Source organism: Nicotiana tabacum, chromosome 15, assembly GCF_000715075.1.
Source record: "Nicotiana tabacum cultivar K326 chromosome 15, ASM71507v2, whole genome shotgun sequence".
Taxonomy (NCBI): domain Eukaryota; kingdom Viridiplantae; phylum Streptophyta; class Magnoliopsida; order Solanales; family Solanaceae; genus Nicotiana; species Nicotiana tabacum.
This window is the reverse complement of record NC_134094.1, coordinates 11,345,648-11,371,566: the sequence shown is the minus strand read 5'-3', so window position 1 is coordinate 11,371,566 and position 25,919 is coordinate 11,345,648. Positions and strand designations below refer to the sequence as shown.

Below are 25,919 nucleotides of genomic sequence, written 5' to 3'. Positions count from 1 at the left end.
GGTTGAGGTCTTCTATGGTCGAATATGCAGCCCCGACCGTGTCGGGATCCATCATGATGTCCCCGGTCTCTTCATGTGTCGACCTCGGCCCTGTTGATTGCTATGCCTCCTTTTGCCTTGTCTTTTTTCTGTTTGGTCACCGTGCTGTCTAAGGCAATGCGGTGGCACTCCCGGGATGTACGGTGTTCTCCGCGTATGTTGAATATTCCCTATGGTGTTGGGAATTTAATTACTTGGTATAGGCTAGAGGGGATGTCTCTCATGAGATGTATCCATGGTCGTCCCACTATGGAATTGTACGCAATGGCTTGGTCCATGATGTGAAATGTCGTCTCCAGAGTCACGCTGCTGACCAAGACGAGGAATGTAATTTCCCCTAACATTCGCTCAACTGCATTATTAAAACCGGTTAGCGTGATGCAGCGCAACACTATCTTGTCGTCGAGTATCATTTGGGTGAGGACTCGGGGATGGATAATGCACGCTCCACTTCCATCGTCCACCATGATACATTTTACATCAGTATCTAAAATGCGTAAAGTAATGACAAGGGCATCTTTATGAGGGAAAGTCAAACCGTCGGTATCTGACTCATCGAAGATGTTACTTTCTTCGAGTTTGTCGTACCGTTCGTGGGTGATTGATCGCTTGAGCTTGTGAGTGGTGGTGAAATTCACGCCATTGATAGAGGCATCTCCGCCGCCGCCGATGATCTTGTTGATAGTACAAGCTGGTGATGGCGGCTTTTTCGGGCCTTGGTGTTCACATCCTCTAGCGAAGTTATTTCTCCCCTTGTCGCTTAACAACTCTTTGAGGTTCCCATGACGCAACATGTTTACGACTTGTTACCTTAGGGCGAAGAAATCTTCCGTTTTGTGCCCACGTTCCTGGTGGAACTCACAGAGGGCATCGGATTTTCTGGTGTTCGGATCGGATCAAATCTTTGGCGGCCGCTTTACCTTTGTTCCGAGTTTCTCAAGAGCATAGACTATTTCTGTAGGTGACACACAAAAATTATGAGTTGATAATAAGGGGGCATATATCTCTCATCCGAGGGAGTCCCTAGATGGGCCTTCTTCATACCGGAGGGAAGGTGTGACAGGCGCCCTAACATATGGCCGGTGTCCCCGACTGATGTTGTCTCTTCATTCTTTTCGGGATTTAGTTTGTACCGAGATTAGCCGATGAGTTGGTCCGTTGAGTTCGTCCTCATATGCTCGGACTTCGGCACAATAAGAATTGTGGATTTCGTCCCAAGTGGTTGGAGGATATTTCATCAATCGGCTCAATAGTTTTCTAGTTGCTCTTGAACTATCTCTACCCAACCCATTTTGGAAAGCAGCGACCGCCATCCCTTCAGACATGTTTGGCAAAGTCATCCTTACTCTGTTGAATCGGGTGAGGAAGTCCCTTCCCAAGGACTGCTTGACGGCGAATATGTCGTTTACCCTTGTTTCGGTCTTCTTGGCTCCAGCATGTGCAGTTACAAACTTATCAGCCATTTCCTCGAAAGTTTCTATAGAACGAGTTGATAGCTGTGAATACCATGTTAATGCTCCTCCCGTAAGGGTTTCGCCAAACTTCTTCAACAAAATAGAAGACATTTGTTCCTTGGCGAGGTCGTTGCCTTTCACAACGGTGACATAATGGGTCACGTGATCTTCGAGATCGGTCATTCCGTCGTATATCCTGAGGTAGGGCGGCATTTTGAAGGTCTTTGGTATGGCATGCGGGGTTGCTTTGTCGCTGTACGGTGGCTCTACAAACATGCCAGCGTCTTTTTTCGGCAACAGCTTAGGAGCGGCCGGTATCTTGTCGACTTGTTCTTGGTGTTCTTACATCTAGTCACAGAGTACTTTTTTTTCATTCTCCGTTTTATCCATCCTATTTAAAACGACCGCGAGGGCACTGTCACCTGCACTGTTAATAATATTGTGAGTTATAACTGTTGTTGGAGGATTTGGTCGGTTACACTATTCGTCTGCTCGTTGTATCATGCAAGCTCTTGCGGTTTTCTGTGGTCGTGCCTAGAGCGGGCTTATTGAGCACGCTCATTAGCATATCGGTCAGCCATTCTTCGTGAAGCTTTTTCACAGCGGGGGGTCCCTTCTTCTACGGACGTGGAGGCCCCTTTTTCCGCTGGGTTTTGTTATGCTACAATGGGCGGGAGAGGTGATCTCTCGCGCCTAGAGAAAGTGGCATGCGTCACGTCATCGCCTACTGTTTCACAGCTTTCGTTGATAACGTTCATGAGGTTGCTAGGGAAATCCCCTGTTAGTTTTGTTTTTTCTCCTTGGTTACCTGCCATGTAGGTTTTCGCACGTACAAAGAAAGAAGAAGATCTTGGGGTTTGTAAGGTTAGTGATTTGCATTAGCCGTAGATCTAAAGAAAACTAAAAAATTAACTAAAAAATCCCCACAGATAACGCCAAATTGTTTGACAAAATAATATAGATCTTGGTTCAACTAATTAAATTTACATAAATGAGGGTTAATCTTAGTTAATAATAATATCCCAAATATGAAATTCTCGGTAAAATGATAAATAACACGTAGATCTGTTCCAAAAACTATGACGGTACTCAATGATCAATAATTAAGAATGCAAACAAAAGTATTGTAGCATTAAATAGTGATGAATAGCAATAAATGACATTTATGTAAATAGAACGAATGAGTCACCCGAGAAAGGATGAAATCAATAGATATTTTTTCTGACAATGATGAATGATGGATAAGCCTTTGGATCCAGTGAAAAAATGTGTACAAGAATCTTAGTGAAAAAGTTACTTTTGTATGCTTGCAATAAGACCAGATTTTCTCTATAAAGTCAAAGTATATTTCACAAATAAATATCCCATGTCTCCTATCATTGTCTCTTTCTATTTATATGGAACATGTTCCTAGAAATCCTAATAGTACAAGTGCAGAGAATATCCACGAGAATATTCTCTTTAATGTCCTATCTTGAAACTAGCCGTTATAACTCTATCAAGGCTATTCAACCTCGGCCTCGATCCTTGATGATTCATCGACTTCAGCCCTTGCTGACTCTTCGACAGCGGCCTTCATTGTTTCTTAGATCACTTCGACATGTGACGTCCTAGGAACGTTTCGCTAATGCCATTTTGACTTAAGTATTCTAGAGATGGATTTTGACTTATACAGTAATTAAGTAATTAAAGTTCAAAACTGTGTATCTTTGATTATATAACCTGAATATCAGATACAACACTTAAATGATTATGAAACAAATGATAAAGTAAGTCAAAATTATGTGCCAATGAGAAAATATGTCCCTCTATATATAGAGATACCTTTCTCACCTATCATTAATTATGTGCACTGATTATTGTTAAACCTTATCACTTTATTAACAGCATCTTGTCAAGCTGTCAATTCTTACATCTCTTTTATTCCTTTTCACCTTTTGGAATCCACAAGTTCTTTGACTACCAAGGAGAGACGGAACCATAATTTTATTTTATTGTTCGGTATTTTAATTGTTTTGAGTTATTTGATTCTAAATTAGTAATAATTTTTTATATAGTCTAGTTTTTAAGACAAATATAAAATTCGAACTAAAGCTACTAGGTTCGTTCTAACCCGCTCTCGACACTCTAGCTCTGTCTCTGCTACTAAGTATGTTAAGAATTTAGTGCTCTTATTGTTATCTTTGTTACTCCCTTCGATCCATAATAAGTGATCTTTTGGCCTTTCTATTTTGGTCCAAAATAAGTGTCCTTTAATTTTGCATAATCAAGAAGGAATTAATTTTTTTTTCCAAAATATACCCTTATTACATATCCCAATATGTCAAGGTAACATTATGCAAATTTTAATTAAGGGTAATTTAGTCAATTTTTTTCTCTCTAGGAGTTAGTATTTTCTTAAGGGGTGTGATAAAAACCAAAAAATTACTTATTATGGATCAGATGGAGTATTATTTTTAATAGTAGCCATTATTATTATTATTGTTATTGATATCATTATATTTATCATAACAATAATTGACATAAAAGGGGAAGATAGTACGTACAAATATTCCTCAATCTTGACTCATGATATATAACATGTCTGGGAGCTTGGTTGATGAAAATAAATACAATAAATTAATGAAAAAAAAGAAACTAGAAACTTCAATCTTGAACTAGCAAACACAATATTTTCAAGCTAAATACAATAATTTTTCCTTGAGTGATCAATAAAATCTAGTCGTTATTGACCTTTAGCAATGACGCCTATGATGACAAGTTCGAGCTCTAAAAATAATTTTTTTTGTATGAAACGCTTCCCTTTAAGATCTTTATGTTCTACGAATTTAACTAATTGGGGCTCCACTATAAGTATCGAACGTCGAGTCGGAAATCAAAAAAAAAAAAAAAGTTCCTTTCAAAGTTTGGAGATCATAAACGGAAGGAATAAAAATCAGAATATTTGTCCTTTTTTGTTATGAAAATATTTGATCTTATAATGATATCCAATTTGTGAGGTAACTATGAGTCCTTTTGGAGATGTGTTATTAGGCTAAGTCTAAGGTAATAACTGGATGTTCCCTTGAAAGTTATTCATGCATTTTATATGAATCCTTTGTACCTGGCACTTGGATTTGGATGTATTTTTGTTTTCAATTGAAAGAATATATACACGTTTCTCTTTCGCGACGCCTAAGATCATTTAAAGGGAAAACGTTTCCTATTATTTTCATTCTTAAGGCTCGAACCCGAATCGCTAATTAAGAGTTCACCTTTACATGTTATCTCTATCCATTCTCTTACTATTCACGGATCCTCTCCTATAAAAAAAAACATTTGGGAAAAGCAAAAAGGATATCTATATATTCCTCAATTTCTAGCAAGAAGGGTGAAAAATAAAAAGACACAGAAAGTCACTCAATGATTTATAAAGCTGAAGTAATATACGTAAAAGTATATATGTACTTGAATTTTTGTAAAACATATGAGGTAATTTTGTAATGAGACTATAAACTTTCTCTAACAATGAATAAATTATATTCCCCTTACAATGAATAAAATGGTCAGACACTCCATCCATGTACCATACAGTGATTTTTCCCTTTTTGGTGGTTACTTGCTAAATATGAAAAAAATGAAAAATTGACCTAAATAGACGTCCACCCAACCGCTTAAACTAAATACAACTGGTGGATGTATAATATATGTATAATTCATGTATAATTTATGTATAACCGTGTATAATCAGCGTATAATCTATGTTTATCGAATAAGAAAAGTAAATAGTGAATCCGACCAACTATTTGTGTAAAGAACCCAAAAAAAGGACAAACATTATAACAATGCAAATTAAAATTGATCATATTTGAGTAATTGAAAGTTTTATTGAAACTATTTGTCATGACCCCAAATTCCCTCCGAAGGATGTCGTGATGACACCTAGTCTCTAAGACTAGGTAAGCCTATCAATGCAAAATAACAATAGAAATCTGAAATAAATAAATCTGCAATTCACATAATTATATGTAACGACCTGGCTGGTCGTTTTGAGTATTATAACCCCGTTCTTCCATTTACTGCTAAATTTATACTTTATAGTTATTTTATGACTTACCGGATTAGTGGGTTCGGGTCCGAAAGGAATTCGGAGTGAAATAAGACACTTAGTCTCATAATTAAAAATTTAAGCTAGAAAAGTGGACCGGATATCGACCTATGTATAAACGACCTCGGATTTGAACTTTGATGATTCCAATAGCTCCGTATGGTGATTTTGGGCTTAGGAGCGTGTCGAGAATATTATTTGGAGGTCAGTAGAGGAATTAGGCTTGAAATGCCGAAAGTTAATTTTTTTGGGAAGTTTGACCGGGGGATTGACTTTTTGATATCGGGGTCGGAATTCGATTCTGAAAATTTGAATACCTCTGTTATGTCATTTATGACTTGTGTGCAAAATTTGAGGTCAATTAGACGTGAATTGATAGGTTCCGGAGTCGTTTGTAGAAACTAGAAATTTTAAAGTTCATTAGGCTTGAATTGGGGTGTAATTCATGGTTTTAGCGTTGTTTGAGGTGATTTGAGTGTTCGACTAAGTCTGTATGATGTTTTAGGACTTGTTGGTATATTTGGTTGAGGTCCCAAGGGACTCGGGTGAGTTTTGGATGGTTAACAGATTATTTTTGGCCTTGGTGAGATTGTTGATATCTATTAGTGCATTTTTCTGTTTCTTTCTTTCGTGTTCGCGAGTGGGCCCTCGCGTTCGCGAAGAGTGTTTTCTAAGTGTGAGGTTTTGTTCTTCGCGTCCGCGAAGGGGAGGATGCGAACACGAAGGTATGGTCTGTGTGTGCATCGCGAACGCGTGAGAGGTGTCGCGTTCGCGAAGAGGAGTGAGGCTATTGGGGACCCCCGAGTCCTTATTCTACGCGTTCACGAGGTAGCGTTCACGAAGGTCTGAGCTGGTAAAGCTGGTAAAGCTTCGCGTTCGCGAAGCTACGGTCGCGTTCGTGAAAAAGAGAAGTCTGGACAGAGAGTTAAAGTTCTGAAAAGTTTTTGACGGATTTGAGCTCGGGAGGAGGCGATTTTCGGGAGTTTTTCAAGAAAAATGATGGGGTAAGTGTTCTTAGCTCAATATTGGTTAAATTACCCGAATCCATGATTGTTTTTATCATTTAATTGGTGAATTAAGTTGGAAAAGTTTGAAAACCCTCTTAGTTTAAATTGAAGATTTGAAGGTCGAGTTGGGATCGGATTTTAATAAAATTGGTATGGTTAGACTCGTGGTTGAATGGGCTTTCAGATTTTATAACTTTTGTTGAGTTCCGAGACATGGGCCCCACAGGCAATTTTTGAGCTAAAATTCTGATTTTTATGGAAAATTAGCATTTTCTTATGGAGTTAATTCCAATAAATTTTATTGACTGAAACAAACTATTTGTGACTAGATTCGAGGTATTCGGAGGCCGATTTGCCAGGCAAAGGCATAGCAGAGTAAAGAATTTCACGCTCTGAGGTAAGTAACAGTTTTAAATCTGGTCCTGAGGGTATGAAACCACAGATTTTGGTATCATGTGATTATTTTGGAGGTGACGCATATGCTAGGTGACGGGCGTGTGGGCGTGCACTAAGGGGATTGTGACTTGGTCCGTCCCGAAAAACTGTAAAGTTGAATAATTTTTTGTTAGCTATATGCTCTCTATGTGTTGATAAAATTTGACTGTGAATCATGTTAGAAATCATGCTTAGGCTATGTGATAGTACTGTTAGGCCTTTCGCTTCTGTGCGTCCTTCGCTTCTGCGGTGGGTTCAATCGCAGAAGAGACTTCTCTTTTGCGGAGCTCTTTCCGCTTCTGCGGCTCCAACTGGGCAGCCCTTTGTCCACTTCTGCGAGCCACAACTCGCTTGTGCGAGTCCGCACCTGCAGTCAGTCCCTCCGCAGGTGTGATAACACCAGAAGCTACAAATTTCAGAATTTTTCTAAGTCCAAAAATTGATCCGATTTCGATCCGGATCACACTCGGGGTACTCGGGACCACGTCCGAATATACCAACAAGTCCTAAAACATCATACGAACTTAGTCAAAACTTTAAATCACATCAAACAACGCTAAAACCACGAATCATGCTCCAATTGAAACTTAATGAAACTTAGAAATTCCAACTTCTACATTCGATGCCGAAACCTATCAAATCAAGTCCGATTGACCTCAAATTTTTCATACAAGTCATAAATGACATAACGGAGCTATGAAAATTTTCAAAACTGGATTCCGACCTCGATATCAAAAAGTCAACTCCCCGGTCAAACTTCCCAAAATTTCAACTTTAGCCATTTCAAGCTAAATTTCACTACGGACTTCCAAATAATTTTTCGGACATGCTCTTAAATCCAAAATCTCCATATGGAGCTATTAGAATCATCAAAACTCTATTCCGGGATCGTTTACACATAAATCGATATTTGGTTACTATTTCAACTTAAACTTTAAACTTTGGAACTAAGTGTTCCAATTCATTCCTAAAACCTCATCGACCCAAACTAATCACTCCGACAAGTCACATAATAACTGTAAAGCATAAATTGTGCAGTAAATAGGGGAATGGGGCTACAACTCTCAAAACGACTGGCGAGATCTTTACACTATTGTATTGTCAGTTCTAGTGACTGTAAGTTATTTTGAGTTTCACATTGTTTTATGAACCTGTTATGCATAATTCTAACAAGCAGTAGAGGATGGCTTCAATTAAACCTACCATTTTCAACTTAAACTTGATATATATGTTAAAAAATCTCGAAAAGTAATATAAATATTAAGTTTTGAGTATATGTTTTTAAGAAACAATGGTTTTATTGATAATTGTGGTATATCCGGACTAACTCGCGCGAAACTCGACTAATTTCATGAAGTACTACTAATGTTCACTCATATTATTTTACGTTTACGTCCACTGAACTAATTTTATGAAGTACCAACTAACGTCCACGAGTATGAATATCGGATAACTTTGCACACATTCATCACTAAATCTTCAGACTATTTGAGCGGTGCATGCATCACAATATAATTTATGTCTCTTTTCGTTACACAATATTCTATGACAACTCCTTGTTATATTATGAGTGAATGAATGAAAATGAAAGAAGGAAAGAGAAAGAATGACATTTCATTAAGACATCAATCAAAATTACTATTAATTCTTGAAATTGGGTCCATATATGTTTAAATTCACTGCCATTTTGTGGCTCAAAGGTTGGCTAGTGAATGAACATGTTAACCCATTTGTTCACTTATCAATTACAAACCTTGTCAGCTAGAGATAGTGACATCTAATTTTTGTGTCGGTAAATTCATATTTTTTTTAAATGGTGTGGTCTGAATCAACTTGTACGACATTGCGATGTACAAAGCGTCCCGCATCCACACAGAATTTGAAAAAAGGTCGCATCCTAAAGGGTGTGATGTAGATAACTTACCATAATGTAAGCATTAGTATTTACGTAGCTCCACGGCTCGAATCCGCAACCACAATTCGAATTAGCTTGCGTATATTTTGACTAATTTAATTACGTATTTGTTATCTTCCATCATTATATATGTCGAATATTTTAGTTATTATTTTTTCTTCTTTACTTGTGATTTACATTTTTGGTTAATTAACTACACTAACATCCCACCCCCTTTTCCACAAAATATTCCAGTCTTTATATTAACGTTATTTGTTTCATTAACACTATCACGTGACCTCAACTCACAAACAGATCCTCCTTATGAATTTAATTTTCAATAATAGAATGAGTTCAAGAGATCTTCAATTCACAAGACATTTGCACCATATATGGGTCTTGTCAGCGTTATTCGAAAAACTCATAAACTATACTATTATAAAGAAATATCCAAAATCAAATTATGTATATAGTACTTCCGGGTGTGATCTGGTGATCAATAAAGTCCACAAAAATTATTGAAGATTAGTGTTCAAATCACAATCGAGAGCAAATATTAGGTGATTTTTTACATCTACTCAAGCCTTGATGATGGGTCAGTTGACACGTGTGAGTGCGAGGAAGAAAATACTCAACGAAATGGTCAGGATGTGTGTAGACTAGCTAGTCTAGACAAAAGAAAAGGGCAGTCCGCCACGGAGTATCTCGCGTTCACGAAGGGTTCGAAAAAGGACCACACCCTTAGGGGTGTGATGTAGGCAACCTACCCTGATACAAGCATCAGTGGCTCATTCCACAACTTGAACCCGTAACCTATAGGTCACACAAAAATAATTTTATCGTTATAAAAGAATATAAGACTATGTGAAAATACTTCTTTCAAACGTCACTTGTGTTTGAGTACATAGTTATCGTATAGTCTAAAACTGAATTTTTATGTCATTTTTTGTCTAATTTTGTGAGGAATAAACGGATCTCATTGTAAAATAATCACATTTAGAATATGATATAATTGCTTGTACATTGAAACAATAACGGTATTAATATAAGATTCCTTCTTGTGTCTCTACCATAATCTATAGCCAAATTTATTGGGAAGCTGAGAATTAATTAGCATTAAAAATAATTAAAAGAATTCTTGATTACAGACAAGCTTGAATGCTTCCAAGCTACATTTCTTCTTCCTTTTAGAAACCCCTTAAAATTTGGAATATATGATTCTAATTCTCAATATCGAAGACATTAATCCCACTCTCTTTTTTCACCCGATGTTTTATACGCATATTGAGGTTCGATTAAATTTAAATTTGCGACGAAAAGTCCCATAAGCATCCACTAACAAAAGCCACTCCTTATCCTTGATGTCTAAACCAGGACATCTGCTTAAGAATAAAAAAATACTACTCTATCATAACCTTCGGTGATTTTCTTACCTTGAACCATATAGCTAGTAAACTAGATTGAAAAAAAAAACTCACTTATAATCAGTATTTACACTAAATCAATCTATCTTTTACATACATGTTTATAATCATTAAATTATGATTAATTGATGTGTTATTTTTATCTCAATATATTACTTACTCATAATTAACTTATGTTATCGTTAGAATTTAAATAATCAGTTATCATACGAAAGCTAACAAAGCATACGTTCAACGATGATAAATCGTTCAATGATGATAAATCAGACATCAATAGAGAAATATATTAAAAGAGACACAAACATTTAACACGGTTCAATCAATTGACTTACGTCTACATACGAAGATGAGCAATCCACTATATATATAAAAAAAGTACAAAATATCAAAAAAAAAAAAAATAATCTCACATAAACAAACATAAATGGTAGGATAACACTTGTGTTAATACTTAGAATTCCGTTGCTTGCTGCTACTGATTTCTAATTGAGATCAATTCCATTTGCTGCAGAAACCAATGTTGTCAGTCTTCTAATATTCTATTTTCCCGCATTGATCGGTTCCACGATATTAAGTTAAATATTTAATTTTGAATCAAAAAAATTAATTAAAGATTGATCTTAGGTTAATTTATAAATTTTCTTAATCTGTGTCTTTACGTTGCTTCCAATGCTGTCGGGAACTCTAGGAAATCCAACTTGTAATTACAATCAACATTTTGCTATGTAAAAAAGAGTTTAAGTTTTCTGCATTAATTCTATATAAATATTTTTAAACTATCAGGTTAAATTGATATATAATTAATTAATTAGTAATACTTCGTAGCAAACCTACTATGATAAACATAAAAAATAAAGTAATAACCTATTATATACTCAGTTAAATTGCATTGACATTATAAAAGATTTTATACTCTCAATATATATATAGCATAAACTCATAGGATTTCTTTTTCTCCGGGGATTTTAAAAAGTTGAAATTTAAATCAATAATTTTCCTTGAAATAGAAAGTCTTTTAGAACCTTTGTTTTTCGTGTCTTCTGTTTTAGACATATAATAATATTCTGGGTTGGATTTGATCACTTTGTAATTAAAATTTTCCACGCAAAAGCATTGTGTATTAAATAAATTATTTCATTCTAGTCTACCTTTGAACATGAGCAAGAGACAAATAATACCCTTCCTTAGACTCTATAAAACCATAACCTTAGCTGCATTAAAAGTTTAGAATGTACCTATGTTACGTTGTCTCTGCATTAAATTAAATAAAATATATTTGACTCACAACGTAATGGCCAATACTCGAGCTACTCTTTGCTAATTAAAACATGCAATTTCTCATGTGAAAATTTATTCCATGGATTTACGCGAATTCAAATTAGTCGAGGCTCCATTACACATCGAACATTGAGTGAGAGAAAAAGAAGTTTATTTAATGACAATTTGTAACGAGGTTAACCTTAGACATTAGTTGTTTATTGATTTTTTTTTTATTATTTAAAATATTGTAGAATTCGTAATTTATCTCTTATATAATATCGTTTATGTACTTCCTTATAATCCAATTTTGACACTGCAGTAAAAAATTCCAAATAGCATGGCCTAGCTATTGAAAATGGACATTGAGGGTTTGAATATTGATGCCTAATAAAGGATGTTGGTTGAGAGTTTGACCGTCCTTTAAATGATGGAGAAAAAAGAGGGTTTTGAAGGGCGGGCACGTAAAATTTATATTTTACACTAAATTCACATTAACTTATCATGGTTAGGTTATTTAATAAGGTAAAATTATACATTAATCTACTATAGTTAGATGAAAAAAATACTTATTTGTAAATATGTGTCACACATCTGTTTGTTTGATGTAAACACCCGACACAAATAAGTTTTTATCGAACGGGGGAGGAATGGGGTTAAGGGTAAATGTGTACTAGAAAAAAATTATTCGTGATCTGTCTTTATATCAAACAAATTAATCCAAGATGTGTCATTTTTATCAATTAATCGTGGTTAAGCGAAAGATATACTCTTACTTTAATTTGGTAGGCTGATTTACGCAAATGTCCTATTTTTAGGCCAATATTAAGATTTTATCCCTATTTTAATTTTGTTCATACAAAATTTAAGCTTATACACAAAATATTAGATTGTAGTCTCACGTTTGCCATAACTAACAAAATTTTAGACTAAAGTGAATGTTTTCCCATAAGAATTTTAGTTTGCTTAAAAGAAAATCTTTAGACCATGGTATAAAGGTCCATCAATTGCAAGAGAAATTAAAAAAAGAAAAAAAGGAAGATCATTTATTAAAGAATGAATAAATTTCATGGGTGGTCATTTAACTTTGTATTCGTTACCCAAAAGTCACTTTTCTTTCTTTTGTTACGTAAAAATCACTCAACTTTATGTTCATTACCCAAAAGTCATGTTTCTTTCTTTTGTTACACAAAAATCATTTTACTATGCTCTAGTTATCACAATGATCATGTTGACCAGATTTTATAAATCATTCACCTGAAAAGTCTATTATGCCATTGACATTATAAATCATCCCATTTATGTAATACCTTCTATATTATATGGTATATAATATATTTTAACCCAAGTATTATACTTATAATTAAATAACTTTATATTATTTTATTTACTATTTTTATAATATATTTGCACATTTAATTTTTTTCCTAACGTTAATTTTTAAGATGCATAAGTAGTATTATTAAATTTGTCAGTAATATTACCGTGAACAAAACTCAAGTCCATGTTCTTAACCAAGCTTAATAAAATATTTTTAACAAAAATTATAAAATCAAAGCTTACTGATTTATTAGCCAAGCCATACTCATTAATCCAATAAATAAAATACCCACATTTAGCACAATGACACATCAGATTAATACTTTCAAATAAATAATATTAACAGATAAAGCTTTAAAAACCTTAATATTAAACACAAATATCTTTGATTTTTTTAAAAATCTTTATTGACTATAAAAAAAACTATCATTAGTTAAACAAATTTGTTTGTTATTATTTCAAATAAATATTAAAAAATAAATATTGTTTTATTATTTTTATATTTAAAATATGTTCATGTTTAAATACGATTAAACAAAGTGAGTGCCACGAAAAAAAATTAAATACATGAATATATTATAAAAATAATAAATAAAATAATTTAAAGTTATTTTAATTATAAGAAAATACCTAGGTAAAAATATATTATATAGTATATAATATAGAAGACATAAATGAGAAGATTTATAATGTTAAGGGCATAATAGACTTTTCAAGTAAAAGTATTATAAAATCTGGCCAAAGTACTTTTGTGATAAATAGAACAAAGTACAATGATTTTTGTGTAACAAAAGAAAGAAAAATAATTTTTAGGTAATGAACACAAAGTTTGAATGATTTTTACGTAACAAAAATAAGAAAAATGACTTTTGCGTAATGAACACAAAGTTGAATGATCACCCATAAAATTTACTCCTAAACAATTAAAACAAAAAGGGACAACCGACAAACTCTTTACAATATTTTAGTTCTTTTAAGATTAAATTGCTTGATTTTATATAAATGTCCCGTGATTAAATACGTTTCATCTCAGGAGGGAGGACCTAAGTCTATCCACAAAGAGGGTTCACTGCATTTAAGACTAATTTTAAATATAAATTTTTTAATTTAAGAATATTTTCCTTATAATTATTCTTAAAAAAAGAATTTATCTACTCCATGTACCATTTTCTTTAATAGATGCATAAAATTGACATTGAGGAGAACAGTATGTGAAAAAGTTAGATTTTAATTATGCAACTAGCGAAACAAGGGGATGATATTAAGAGGGACAATTACCTATTTTACATTCTGTCGACTTGGAAATGTTATATGACCCAAAAAAAGAGGCGCAAATTTAAGATCTAAAGTCAATTGATTAAGAACGAACGTGACCGTATTATATTTAAATTTTGAATGTTTTTTGCACATTCATACATCGTTTATCGCAGTTAAATTAACCCACAATACATGTCCTGAATCCGCCTTTTTGACATCACTTAATTAAGATTGGTTTCTTCTCTTTTATCCATTATTAGGCAATTTTATATCTATTCTTTTAATTTCTCAAGTTTATTCTTCTTTTTTCCAATTGGTTAATAGAATTAATTTAACATGCTTATTGGGAGAAAACGATTGATTCGGACTTACGTTTTCTCCATATAAATTGAATAGTTATAGGACCAGTCATTTATATCTAGTAAATATAATGGACCATTAGTGAAGCACCAAATAAATAGTCATTGCAATAATTATAACTCTAGTTACGTTTACGTTTATTCTTTATCTTTCTGAAGATGACAAAGGGTAGTAAAAGTTTTGCTTTTTGTTTTTTTACTTCAAATCTATTGCTTAAAGAATACTTACATTTCAATTGCTTTGGTTTTAAACATCGATATTTCCTTCTCAAGTTGAAAAGAAACGGTAACAAATACTACTACAATTATTAGTTGCACTTAATTAATATAACAATGAGTTATTGTAAACAGATTAAACTAGTAGTTGACTTCAAAAATAAGAAGTGAAATAGATTTTCAATGTGGATGAATAATTGGATGATAATTATGGAAAATTAAGATTTAAATTTCAACAAAGACAAAATACTATGTGATTCATTTTTATTTGCATAATTATTGGTGGTTAGGGACGGAGCTAGGGGAGCAGAAAGGGTTCATCCGAACCTTCTTTGCTAGAAAACTGCATTATGTATATAAAGTTAAAAGCTATATATATATTAAAAATTAAATTTCTTTGGCTTTTTCACGTGTTTGCTTTTTTTTGAATCCCTTCGATAAAAATCATGTCTCTACCATTGTTGGTGGTCAGTATATATTACCCGGTACTTTTGTTAGTAGGAGATAACATATACATAATAAAATAGTCAAGGTGAGTAAAAACTTACCGCGATCGAACACCAATGTTATGTTGAGGGGAAGGAGGGGGGAGGGGGGGGGGATTAGATTCTAGCTGAAATATTTGGTATATATTTCAGGAATAATCAAGTTTACACCATTTTTGGTTTGTCACAATAACGTGTTATTCCAATTAAAATGGGATATTTTGCATTTAAAAACAAGGTTTAAGATTGCTAAAGATAAGTTGATGTGTCTCCCTCTCGAAATTGTAAGATTGTTGTAACTCTTTTTGGCAAGTTTTTGAAGCATAATATCGTTTCTTCTTTATCCTATTCTGTATCTGCATACTTATATGTAGTAGTAGTAGTTAGCCAAATACTTTACGAGTAAAATAGGTTTAAAACAAGTTACCAATTTACAAACTAAGGTTGTGTGGGTATGAAGGAAAACATATGCGTTCGAGAAAATAAGTTACTTTTTGGCAACCAAAGTACCAAAAATCTTTTCTGTTAAAATGGGAAAAACGACTTTCTTGGCTTATGTTTTTTGTCTAGTTGAAATATTTTCTAAATTTTAAAGAATGTTGAATAGTGAGATAAAGTTTCTACTAAAAATATTTTTCAGAGAATATTTTTTATGAAATATTTTCCGTCATGCCAAACACACAGAATGGGATTAAAAGTGAAGGTTTTTTTCCCTTTTGAAGTTTAACTTTCCTATATGTTCAAGCTTCTGATGAAACATTTTAACTATTATGTCCCAAATGTTCTGAGCTTTATTGGAAAGAGAACAGATAGCGTAGAAACAGTGAAATAAATATTCTATTTTAGGGTTTATCAGAATGAGGAAGAATTGTTATAATTAGGTGATTTAGCAGTCATTAATACTTGGAAAATTGTGTCTAATCATTACTTTCATGTACATTAACTTGATACAGGCGCTTCAACAACCATTGGTTTCTAATTATAAAATAAAGATTTAACTTATATTCAATGACACTATGGATACTTTTTATACTATCAATTCTTTCAGTTATTACAGGTTATTTAATATATTTTTTAGGTTACCGAATTACAATAATTATATTTAGTTACCGTGTGGTTATATATATAATTTTACCTGATAGTGTAAAAATAAGTTGTAAATTATTGGTGCACTGACTTAAACTCCTAAAGTTATAAATACTAGCTAACTTTTATTAAAAAGGTAAATATGAATAATTGAGGGACAAATGCACACATAAAAGCTTGCACAAAAATATTCCTTTTCTTTCCCAAAAGAATGCTAAGGTTAAAAACCAAAAAAGTAAAAAAGGAAAAAAGAGTAAAAAGGAAACAAAGTCCCAAAACTCATTTTACTTTTTCTTTTTCTCCTCATCTTTTTTCTTCCTTTTCATCTTACCCCTTGTCCACAGAAGAATCCCCCCCCCCCCCACGCAAACTACCCCTCCTACCCCGCCCCCCCTCCAAAACAGCCCCTCAAGTGTCATTTTCTCAAATATACTTCACACAAAAGAAACAACCATTCACTTCATACACCTTGTCATTTCCTCCTCCCCTTTTTTCTCTCCTTTCTCTCTCAATCTCAAATCCCAACAACTACTCACTCTCCTTCAATTGATCATCATCAAACCCCATTTCAAGAAAATCCCAAATTTTCTCTCTAGTTATCTTTACACTACTCATATATACTATTGATAAATAGTCCTTGTTATAACCTACTTACAAACACAAGAAACAACAACAAGAAAGGTTGAAAAGGGAGAAAGATCATGAGTTATTCGTAATCTGTCTTATTTTTCTGGTTACTAATTCTGTATGTGCTTATTTCTTGAAAAAAGATGGAGTTATTCCCAGCGCAACCGGACTTATCCCTACAAATTAGCCCTCCAAACAACAAACCCTCATCATCATCATCTTGGAAGAGAAGTACAAGTAATAGTACCAATGAAAATCAAGAAATGGATTTAGGTTTTTGGAAAAGAGCTTTGGAATCAAGAAACTCATCCAATAATAATAATAATAATAACAATTCTTCTTGTTTTGAGCTATCTTTATCATCCAATATTAATCCAAGACCTAACTCTAGCCAATATTTCCATCATCTCCAAAACACTAACACAAATATCATCCACTCTTTACATCAAAATCAAGTACTAAACCCTATAAGAGGAGTTCCAGTTTATAATCAAAACCCTTTTTTCCCATATGATAATGCTAATACTACAACTACATTACCTATACCATCTTCTGTTAGTTCTTTCAATTATAATCATACAATCTCTTCATCAAATAGCCATAGCCATTTTCAATCCCGTCATTATCATCAAAATGGGCTAATTAGATCAAGATTTATGTCAAGATTTCCAGCTAAAAGAAGTATGAGAGCTCCGAGAATGAGGTGGACTAGTACTCTTCATGCTCGTTTTATTCATGCTGTTGAGCTTTTGGGTGGACATGAAAGTAGGTTTTTTTCTACTTAGTGTTTTATTTAATCTTTAATTCACTATTATTGAGAATGGATTTAGCTTATATACACGGTGTTTGATATGGTTTGTGTATTTTAACCTGTTGTACTGAGTAATCTGTTTTATTTTTCAGGTTACATTACTTATCCCAATTTTTATGGAATGCTATATAAGTGATTTGATTGTATAAATTATTTTTCAGATTTTAATATCGGTGTAAAAAAGTTAAACTCACCGAAAAAATAATTTAACTTATATATAATAGTGCTTAAATCTTTGGCGTTATCTGTTTATTTTAAATATTATGGTAAATTTTTTATCTTATTATTCAGATTATTGATCCCAGTCTTTATGGACGGTTATTGGTAGTGTGTAGTAGTTAGATTTTCTGAGAAAAGCTAGTATTATGAGCTTAATTAACTAAATTTCATTTTTGTTTTTGTTTTTTGGGAATGTAGGAGCAACACCCAAGTCAGTTCTTGAGCTTATGGACGTGAAAGATCTCACCTTGGCACATGTTAAATCCCATTTACAGGTAAATTCTTGTACAAAGTCCTCTCATTCATTCTCTCTCTTCATTTGTTTTTGGTTAACAAGAGAATCCGTAGCCGCTTTCCTTCGGATCGCACTGGGTAAATCCCGCTCTTGTGCTGCAGCCGGCAAATTACACAGGAGAGTAAATCGTATTAGGCAAGTTCCGTGCGATAGACTCAAATTCAAGTAGATTTCGAACTTTAGATCAGAACTCCCGTTTGGGAAGTTCCCTGCTCAACCAACTCAGCGACGCCTAAGGGTCTCTCTTCATTTTGATGTCCAAATAATGTGTTTTTGGAGTTTTGACAAAAGGCAATGTTTTCGAATTTCAATAGTAATGTGTTTGAGTAAAATTATCTTTTTGGAGTCTTAACAAAAGGCTATGGTTTTCTTTACTACTTTGGACAATAGCCTACATCATCAGAAAGATGTTTATTTCCACAGACATTTCAAATTCCAATGACTCTTTTTAATACATTTTGTTTTTAGTTTTTTTTTTCTCTATCAAAATTCTCAGAACTTCTTTTTCTACTTAGTAGATCTGATGGTTCTGCAATCTGCAACCCTATTTTTGCAGCTTTTTTTCGCCTGGGAGAACGAACCATAGACTGATGTAGTAGCAGTACGAGTTCTAGTAAGAAAAAGAAAAGAAAAAAGAAGAAAAACTCAGTTCAATAAAAGGAGAGATTTTTGGCGGGGTGTGTGTGTGGGCAGGGGGGGGGGAGTGGATGGAGAAAGTCCCATTTATAATGATTCATCAATAATAACATCAGACACATCAGTTTAAAGATTATCTTAAACTGCAAAAGTCTCAGGGAATGGAGAAGAGTCATTATGCCTTTTTTGGGGGTTGGGGGGTGTTGGGGGTGGGGGAGGGAGGTGTGCACTCAGGATTGATATTTGACGGGTTCGACCTCTAAAATTTTTGACATTGAATAAGTTTAATTATAATAATTATTGTAATTTTAATAAATTTTTATATCTATATATATCTATATCATGTCGAAAATATAGATATATGGTAAGATTGCGTACGATAGACTCTTGTAATCCGGTCCTTCTCAGAACCCCGCGTATAATGGGAGCTTAGTATATCGGGTTGTACTTTATCATGTCGAAAATATATGAATCAATAACCAAAAGGCTACATCAGCTTGTGGAGGTGGGAGCTTATAAGACAAATTTAGACACATTATTTTTATAATTGAATTATGTACATCGGTACAGTATGATCTTTTTAGGTTAAATTGATCTACAATAATATAATTCCACAGCATAAGTCAATTTTTGGTAACGTAGAAGATCTAACAAATACTTGTTACAATAAAATATTACTACACTAATAACATTATAATTAAAACAATTACACTATCAACATCATAATATATAACTTAAATCCTTATTTTTACTTTCACTGTAGTAATCAGCATTTAGGACCACTTATAAATGTACTATTCTCCTCTGGATCTTTTACTGAAGGAAAGATATGGCTAATAATAAGAAAGTACAAACAGCTATCATCACATAGTGAAAATTCCCTTTTGTTGGTTTTTTACAATTCCCAAAATCTCCTCTATGATAAGTATATGATTTTTGGCGTTACTTTACAAAATAAAAGAAAAGAGTGTTTATATTTTAAGATTTTAACTTACATAATTTACATTCGCAATATCATTGTACTTTAACATATAGGAGATTTTGGGAATTGTAAAAAACCAACAAAAGGGAATTTTCACTATGTGATGATTTAAATGATATATGATAGTGTAAGAGTTCTATTTTATTATCAGTACATAAAAGTTAAATACTATCCGACGGTGATGGTTTATATATTTGCAGATGTAACGGACGGTGAAGACAACTGATAAAGCAGCAGCAGTAGCAGCTTCTTCAGGTGCAAAATACAGTCTAATTTGTGTATGACTGATATATAATTTATTTCGTTGAGACTGGTTGTTCATTATAGGGTGTTTTTAAGAATAATATTACTATAAAACATGAGTACTAGCAAGCTACGTAGCACGGACTCCAAAAAATATTGCCGCATACGTATCAAATTCTCCAAAAATAATACTTTTTTGGAGAAACCAATACGATCCGACTATATTTTTGAAAAATCCGAGTAACATGAGTATTGATTGTTTTTTAATTTCGTTATGACTAATTGTTCACAAGGTATTTTTAAGAATAAATTTTACTATAAAGTATGAGTACTAGCTAGCAGCGCGGATTTAGAGTGTTGGTTACAAGTTCACGTGAATACGATAGTTTTTTCTTGATTCTATATATAAATTAAGATATTCACTAAATACCTACAAATTTTTTATTGCGAACCTGATTATTATTGTAGTATTAGTTTGAGATTATATTGCTGTAGAAACTCATTTCATATACTTCTTAAGTAATATTTTTTGTATGTAAAGCAAAATTGATATGTCGTCCTTTTTTTTCTTTACGTTTGAACGTTTTTAGGCCAATCGGAGGTGTTTGATAATGGATCATCTGGGGATAATAATTCAGAGGAATTAGTGCTTGGCATTCAAAACTCAGGAAAGTCTGAATTATTAGAAGAGAAAGATAATTATCGTGGTCTTTGGAGTAACTCTTCAAGGTAAACATTTCTCTATGCAACTTAATTAATTATTATAGATATATATACTCGTGTGAAGGGAGTCTTAGCGTAACTATTTTTATTTTTTATTTTTTTTTAATTTTTTTTTTTATTTTTCCCCCTCGTCTTTTTCCTCTTCTCACTCTTTCTAAGCCGATGGTCTATTGGAAATAACCTCTCTACCTTCACTAGGTAGAGGTAAGGTCTGCGTACAGACTACCCTCCCCAAACCCCACATGTTAGAAATATACTGGTATATATGTTGTTGTTGTTTGTATATATACTCGTACATTCCTGATTAAGACGTAGTAGTTGTTATATACTCGTGGCATTTCTTTTCCATTTTTCTTTTCGAAGTCTATTTATGCTTGAAACCCCCTAGAACTAATGAGAGGATAGCTTTAAAAAAGAATAACAAATGTGAAATGGCTAGTGAAAATTCATATAGACCGCCCTGACTAACTTAAAAGTGAGGCTTAATTGTTGTTGCTGCTGTTATCGTTGTAATAACGAGAGAAAATTAAGAACAACCTACACGTGTCCAGTTAAAACAAAATCACTTTTACACCTCCAAAAATCTGTTGGAACCACAGAGGGAAAAAAAGATGAATTACAAACTCCTATGTTCCCTTTTTAGATATTTCTGCAAAAAAAAAAAAAAAAGACTAAAAATGTGAAAATTAAATGCTTGTGTTCAAGTTTTAGAAAGATTGAAAATTTGTAGTTTGTTAACAATTATTGGCCTAAGAAGTGAATTTCCTATGCCAAACATATTCAAAAGTTGTATCAGTAACGTAACCTGGAAAACAAAATAAATATAACATGTTACTACTACGTATCAGATAATTTGCATTGGCAGTTTAACAATCTTTATATATGCTGTGTGTATACAACTTAAATCTGTAGAAAGGTACCAAAATGACAAAAATCAACCTAAAAAGATACGCATATATAACTTTCCTATGGATAATGTGGGCTCGGATAAAGCATTTGAAAGAAGACCCTTTACTAGGAAACTTAGCGTCAAAGCTAATTCTGTATGTAAATTATTAAAATTGTTTAATTGTTTTGATAAAGTTGTCTCCGTATAACCTATACGTCACGGATTTGAGCCATGAAAGCAAGTACTAATGCTTGTATTAGGGTAGGATGTCTACATCACACCTCTTTAGGATATGATTCTTCCACGGACCTTGTGCAAATGCAAAATATTTTATGTGAACAGGAAATACTTTGTATCGGCCTTTATTTTTTTTTGTGTCAATGGCAAAGGGCCTATGGCCATATAGGAGTAGAAATTTAATTTTCTTCACATGGGTGTATTATTTTATTTTTGTTTTAGCAAAAGGGGAAATAATAAGAAGATGAAAAGAGTAGAAAAAGATAAAATGAAGCTATAAATAAGACATACAAAAAGATAGCTTTCTGTTTCTCAGTCTCACTTTTTCTTTCTTTTGCATGCATGGCCTCCACTGATGAAAAAATATTCTTTTGAAAATTGGCAATATTTGTGTTATATAGCAGGGAAAGTTGGCAGTTGCATGGCAAACAAGGAGATTATCCAGGAAACATACCTTCTCTAGAGGTACTGTTATTATTATTATTATTATTATTATTATTCTAGTTTGCAAACTGTACACTGTCAATATATCAAAATTAAACTTAGAAAACTTTAAGTTCTATGCATTGAATAATATACAAAAAATATTTACACAATCTTATAAAGGTAAGTACTAGTACTAAATTGTCTATGATAAGCATTAGTGGATGACTCGGTAAAACTAGTAATTGACTTGGTATCACATGTTAAACTAATAATGTTAAAATAATTTTTACAGTTTCCGTCAATATATAAAACTTAAATTCTGGAATTAATAGTCAAAATTCTTTCTTTCCTTATTTTTCTTTTGATGAACTTGTTGATTTTGTGGAAAAGATCAAGCTTATCAAACTATAAATGCATATTATGCTTCTAATGCATGGATATATAGGATATAATATTCTTCTAATCTGTCCAAGCTAGTATTGGTGAACAGAGTTATTAGTGAAAGTTAACAGACGTCCCATAAAATAAGTCGAGGTAGGCGCAAACTGACCCGAACACGCTGTTATCCTAAAAAAATATTTTAATTCTTAGATAGAAGTACATACACACATGCAGTGTATCAGTAAGAGGGAAGCAGGCTTCATCATTGTTACATATATTCCTCAAATATAAATCTGTCCTTTTGATTCCTTTATTTACACACACTTCTCTTGTTTCTACTTATTATTATTATACTTCCTTAGTACTAATTCATTTTTTTCTTATTTGAAAAAAAACAATTATACAGCAGAAAGATAATATTGAAGCAAAATGCTTAAGCTATGAGGGAATATCAGCAGAAGTGAGCTCATCAACTATAACAGAAGCAAGTCCAGAGAAGCCTAATTTGGAGTTCACTTTGGGAATAAGGCCTAATATTTCATAGTACTAAAAAAGAAAGCAAAAGTACTACTCATTTTGAAATCATTATATACTTTTTGATTTTGACTAGTGAGAGTAGTAAAAAGAACCAAAAAAAAAAAGAAAAAAGAAAAAAGAAGAGAGAATCAGGTTCCCACTGAGATAAAAATAAAAAGAAAAGGGAAAGAAAGGAAAGGCAAAAGTGAGCTAAAGAACGACAAAAAGAGAAAGAAAAAAAGAAGGGAAAAGTAAAAGTGCATGTAATTATTCCTATTATAATATTCTTGTGACCTCCAAATCAAACAGTATTTTACATTGTTCCTTTCTTTCCCTGCAAAAGAGGAAAAACGAAGAAAGCATATTTGAAATCTAATTGATTTTAGTATTGTTATAGTAGTAAGAGATTAGTTACTATATAGAGAGAGAGTTGAGAGAGGAAGAAGTAAATCTCTTTCCCTTGTTACAATTGTATGATCATTTACCTTTAGCAAGAAATATAATATCTCTTTCTTATATTATCTGTCTTTTAAAGGTTTTCGCACATTTCTTAAAAAAAGATATGTAATGGTCTTTAGCATAAGCATGTGTTTAAATTATTGTTATCTCTGCTTAAATATCTCACTTAATTAACACTTCACTGATAAACTTGAAACAATAAAGGTAAATTTGGATAACAAGTGACGAATGAGTTTTTCTTCTTTTAAAATCTTGAATATTCTGAAAGAAATTCCGTAAGTAAAAATAACTAATATTTAGGCGAGGATATGTTTTGTACGAAGGTAAACATAAAATATTTTCAAAAAATAAGTTATTTTATGGCAATCAAACACTAAAAAAATTGGAAAATATTTTAAGGGGAAAATATTTTTCTTCTCTTATCTTTTCTCTAATAGTCCATTTGAAGTAGTTTCTATTATTTAGAGAGTGTTGTATAATAAAATAATGTTTCTTGAGAGAGTATAATTTTTGGGAGGATTAACTATTTAATTTTTGGGAGGAATGACTATTTATTCCCAGGCATTGTCACATGCTTTACACTTTTCCAACAAAGGAATTGGACAGAAAGGAAAGGAATGGATAACAAGAATTATTGATAAAAGAACTGAAAGAATGCAGACATAGAAAATGAAAAATAACAAGAAGAAAAAGGCAAGAAAATAAGTGAAGGCTATAATCAGTAGTAGTCCCTTTATGCTCTTTGTATGAGTATCTTTTCTCTTTATCAATAACCTGTTCTCCTTCTTAAATATAAAGTTCTAATATTATTATTGTTGTTATTATTACTATATACTACTACCATTATTTATATATTTATTTTTTTACTTGCACTTAATTATATTTTCGTAATAATAATGATATGAATTGATTTTAATGAAAGAATTGAGGATTCATATCGCGAACCCAACATGTTTGGGACTAAGGTATAGTAGTTAGTTGTTGTTATGATAGTGATGCCCGAACCAGCTTAAGACCCCTCGATTAATTCTACCAGATAGGACTATCTGTATTGGTAAAAATAAATATTACACGTGGAATTAAATATGTGGCTGATATGGCAAGGCACGTGGATCACTAAAAAAATGACAGCTGGAGAGATGCATTAAAAGATATACGAGTCATAACAGATACGAGCAAATCACCCACGAGATGAAAGGATATGGTCGCTCGAGTCTAAGTAGTTAAATGAAGAGGCATCGGTGGAATGAATCAAGACAATAAAGAGGAAAGATTCATGAATTGTCAATTAATGAGCGTGAATGATCACAAACGTTACGGAATCTTCATGAACAGTTACGATTATCAATTATAACGTCTCATTAATATCATTAATGCTCATAATGATTCGGTCATAAAAGGAAAAAGATATTGTACTTATAGACTCCTATATAAGGGAAAGAGATGTCACTTGTACAGACATGTTCTGATTATTATGGGAATATAATTACTTTCTCGTGCTTTCTATTGATTATTTTGCCATTTCTTATTCTAATTTCCTTTCTTATTTCTGAGAGAATATTGAATTTCTTGATTATCAGTAACCCGAGTACTTCTAAAAATAGGTTTTGACTGAGAGTCTAATTCTTTGGTTAAACATCGACTTTCCAAGATATTCTCATAATATATACTTTTCCTGAATTTTAAGAAGAATTTTCAATTTCCTTCATCTTTCTATTTGTTAATTGTTGTATAAAGACAATGTATATGGTTAAAACATGAGTTGAATTACTTGAATATAGTGTCTTTTTAAAAAACCAAAGTATATACTTTATTTTTTTTGTTTTCCACTACTTTTAAAAAGTTTATGTTGTTATACCTTATTTTCCCCAATCATATTAAACCACTTGAGAAAGAAAATCTTTTTAAGTCTTGGTCAAAATTAACAAACTTTCCCTTCCCCTTCATATAATTATCCTTTTAATTGCTTAGTTCTCTCCAATTATATTTTCAAAGTTTCGTCAACCTACTTGTATACGGGTAAAACCGAGTCTACTGAGCGCTTCGGTTTTTCGGTGAGGCAAGCCGAGCTGGGACGTGACCGTAAGGAATCGAAATCAGAGCGAGGAGCCCCTCGTATCAGGCTCGAGCAAAACACCTACCCTCGGAGGCATCG

At 32.7% G+C, this 25,919-nt stretch overlaps 1 protein-coding gene and 1 pseudogene across 1 annotated transcript; one reads left to right on the top strand and one right to left on the bottom strand.

Moving 5' to 3' along the window:
- Window positions 1–209: 209 nt before the first annotated feature.
- Window positions 210–833, bottom strand: LOC142169528 (uncharacterized). Its single transcript, XM_075231398.1, has one exon. It carries the CDS (start codon window positions 831–833, stop codon window positions 210–212), a length of 624 nt encoding a protein of 207 aa, XP_075087499.1.
- Window positions 834–16,774: 15,941 nt separating this feature from the next.
- LOC107828587 (putative transcription factor KAN2) lies at window positions 16,775–23,816 on the top strand (annotated as a pseudogene).
- The last annotated feature ends 2,103 nt before the right edge of the window (window positions 23,817–25,919 follow it).

Bases quoted from the DNA above. Each gene is read 5' to 3' on its own strand.
- LOC142169528 (XM_075231398.1), bottom strand. From the start codon at position 833: ATGTTGCGTCATGGGAACCTCAAAGAGTTGTTAAGCGACAAGGGGAGA.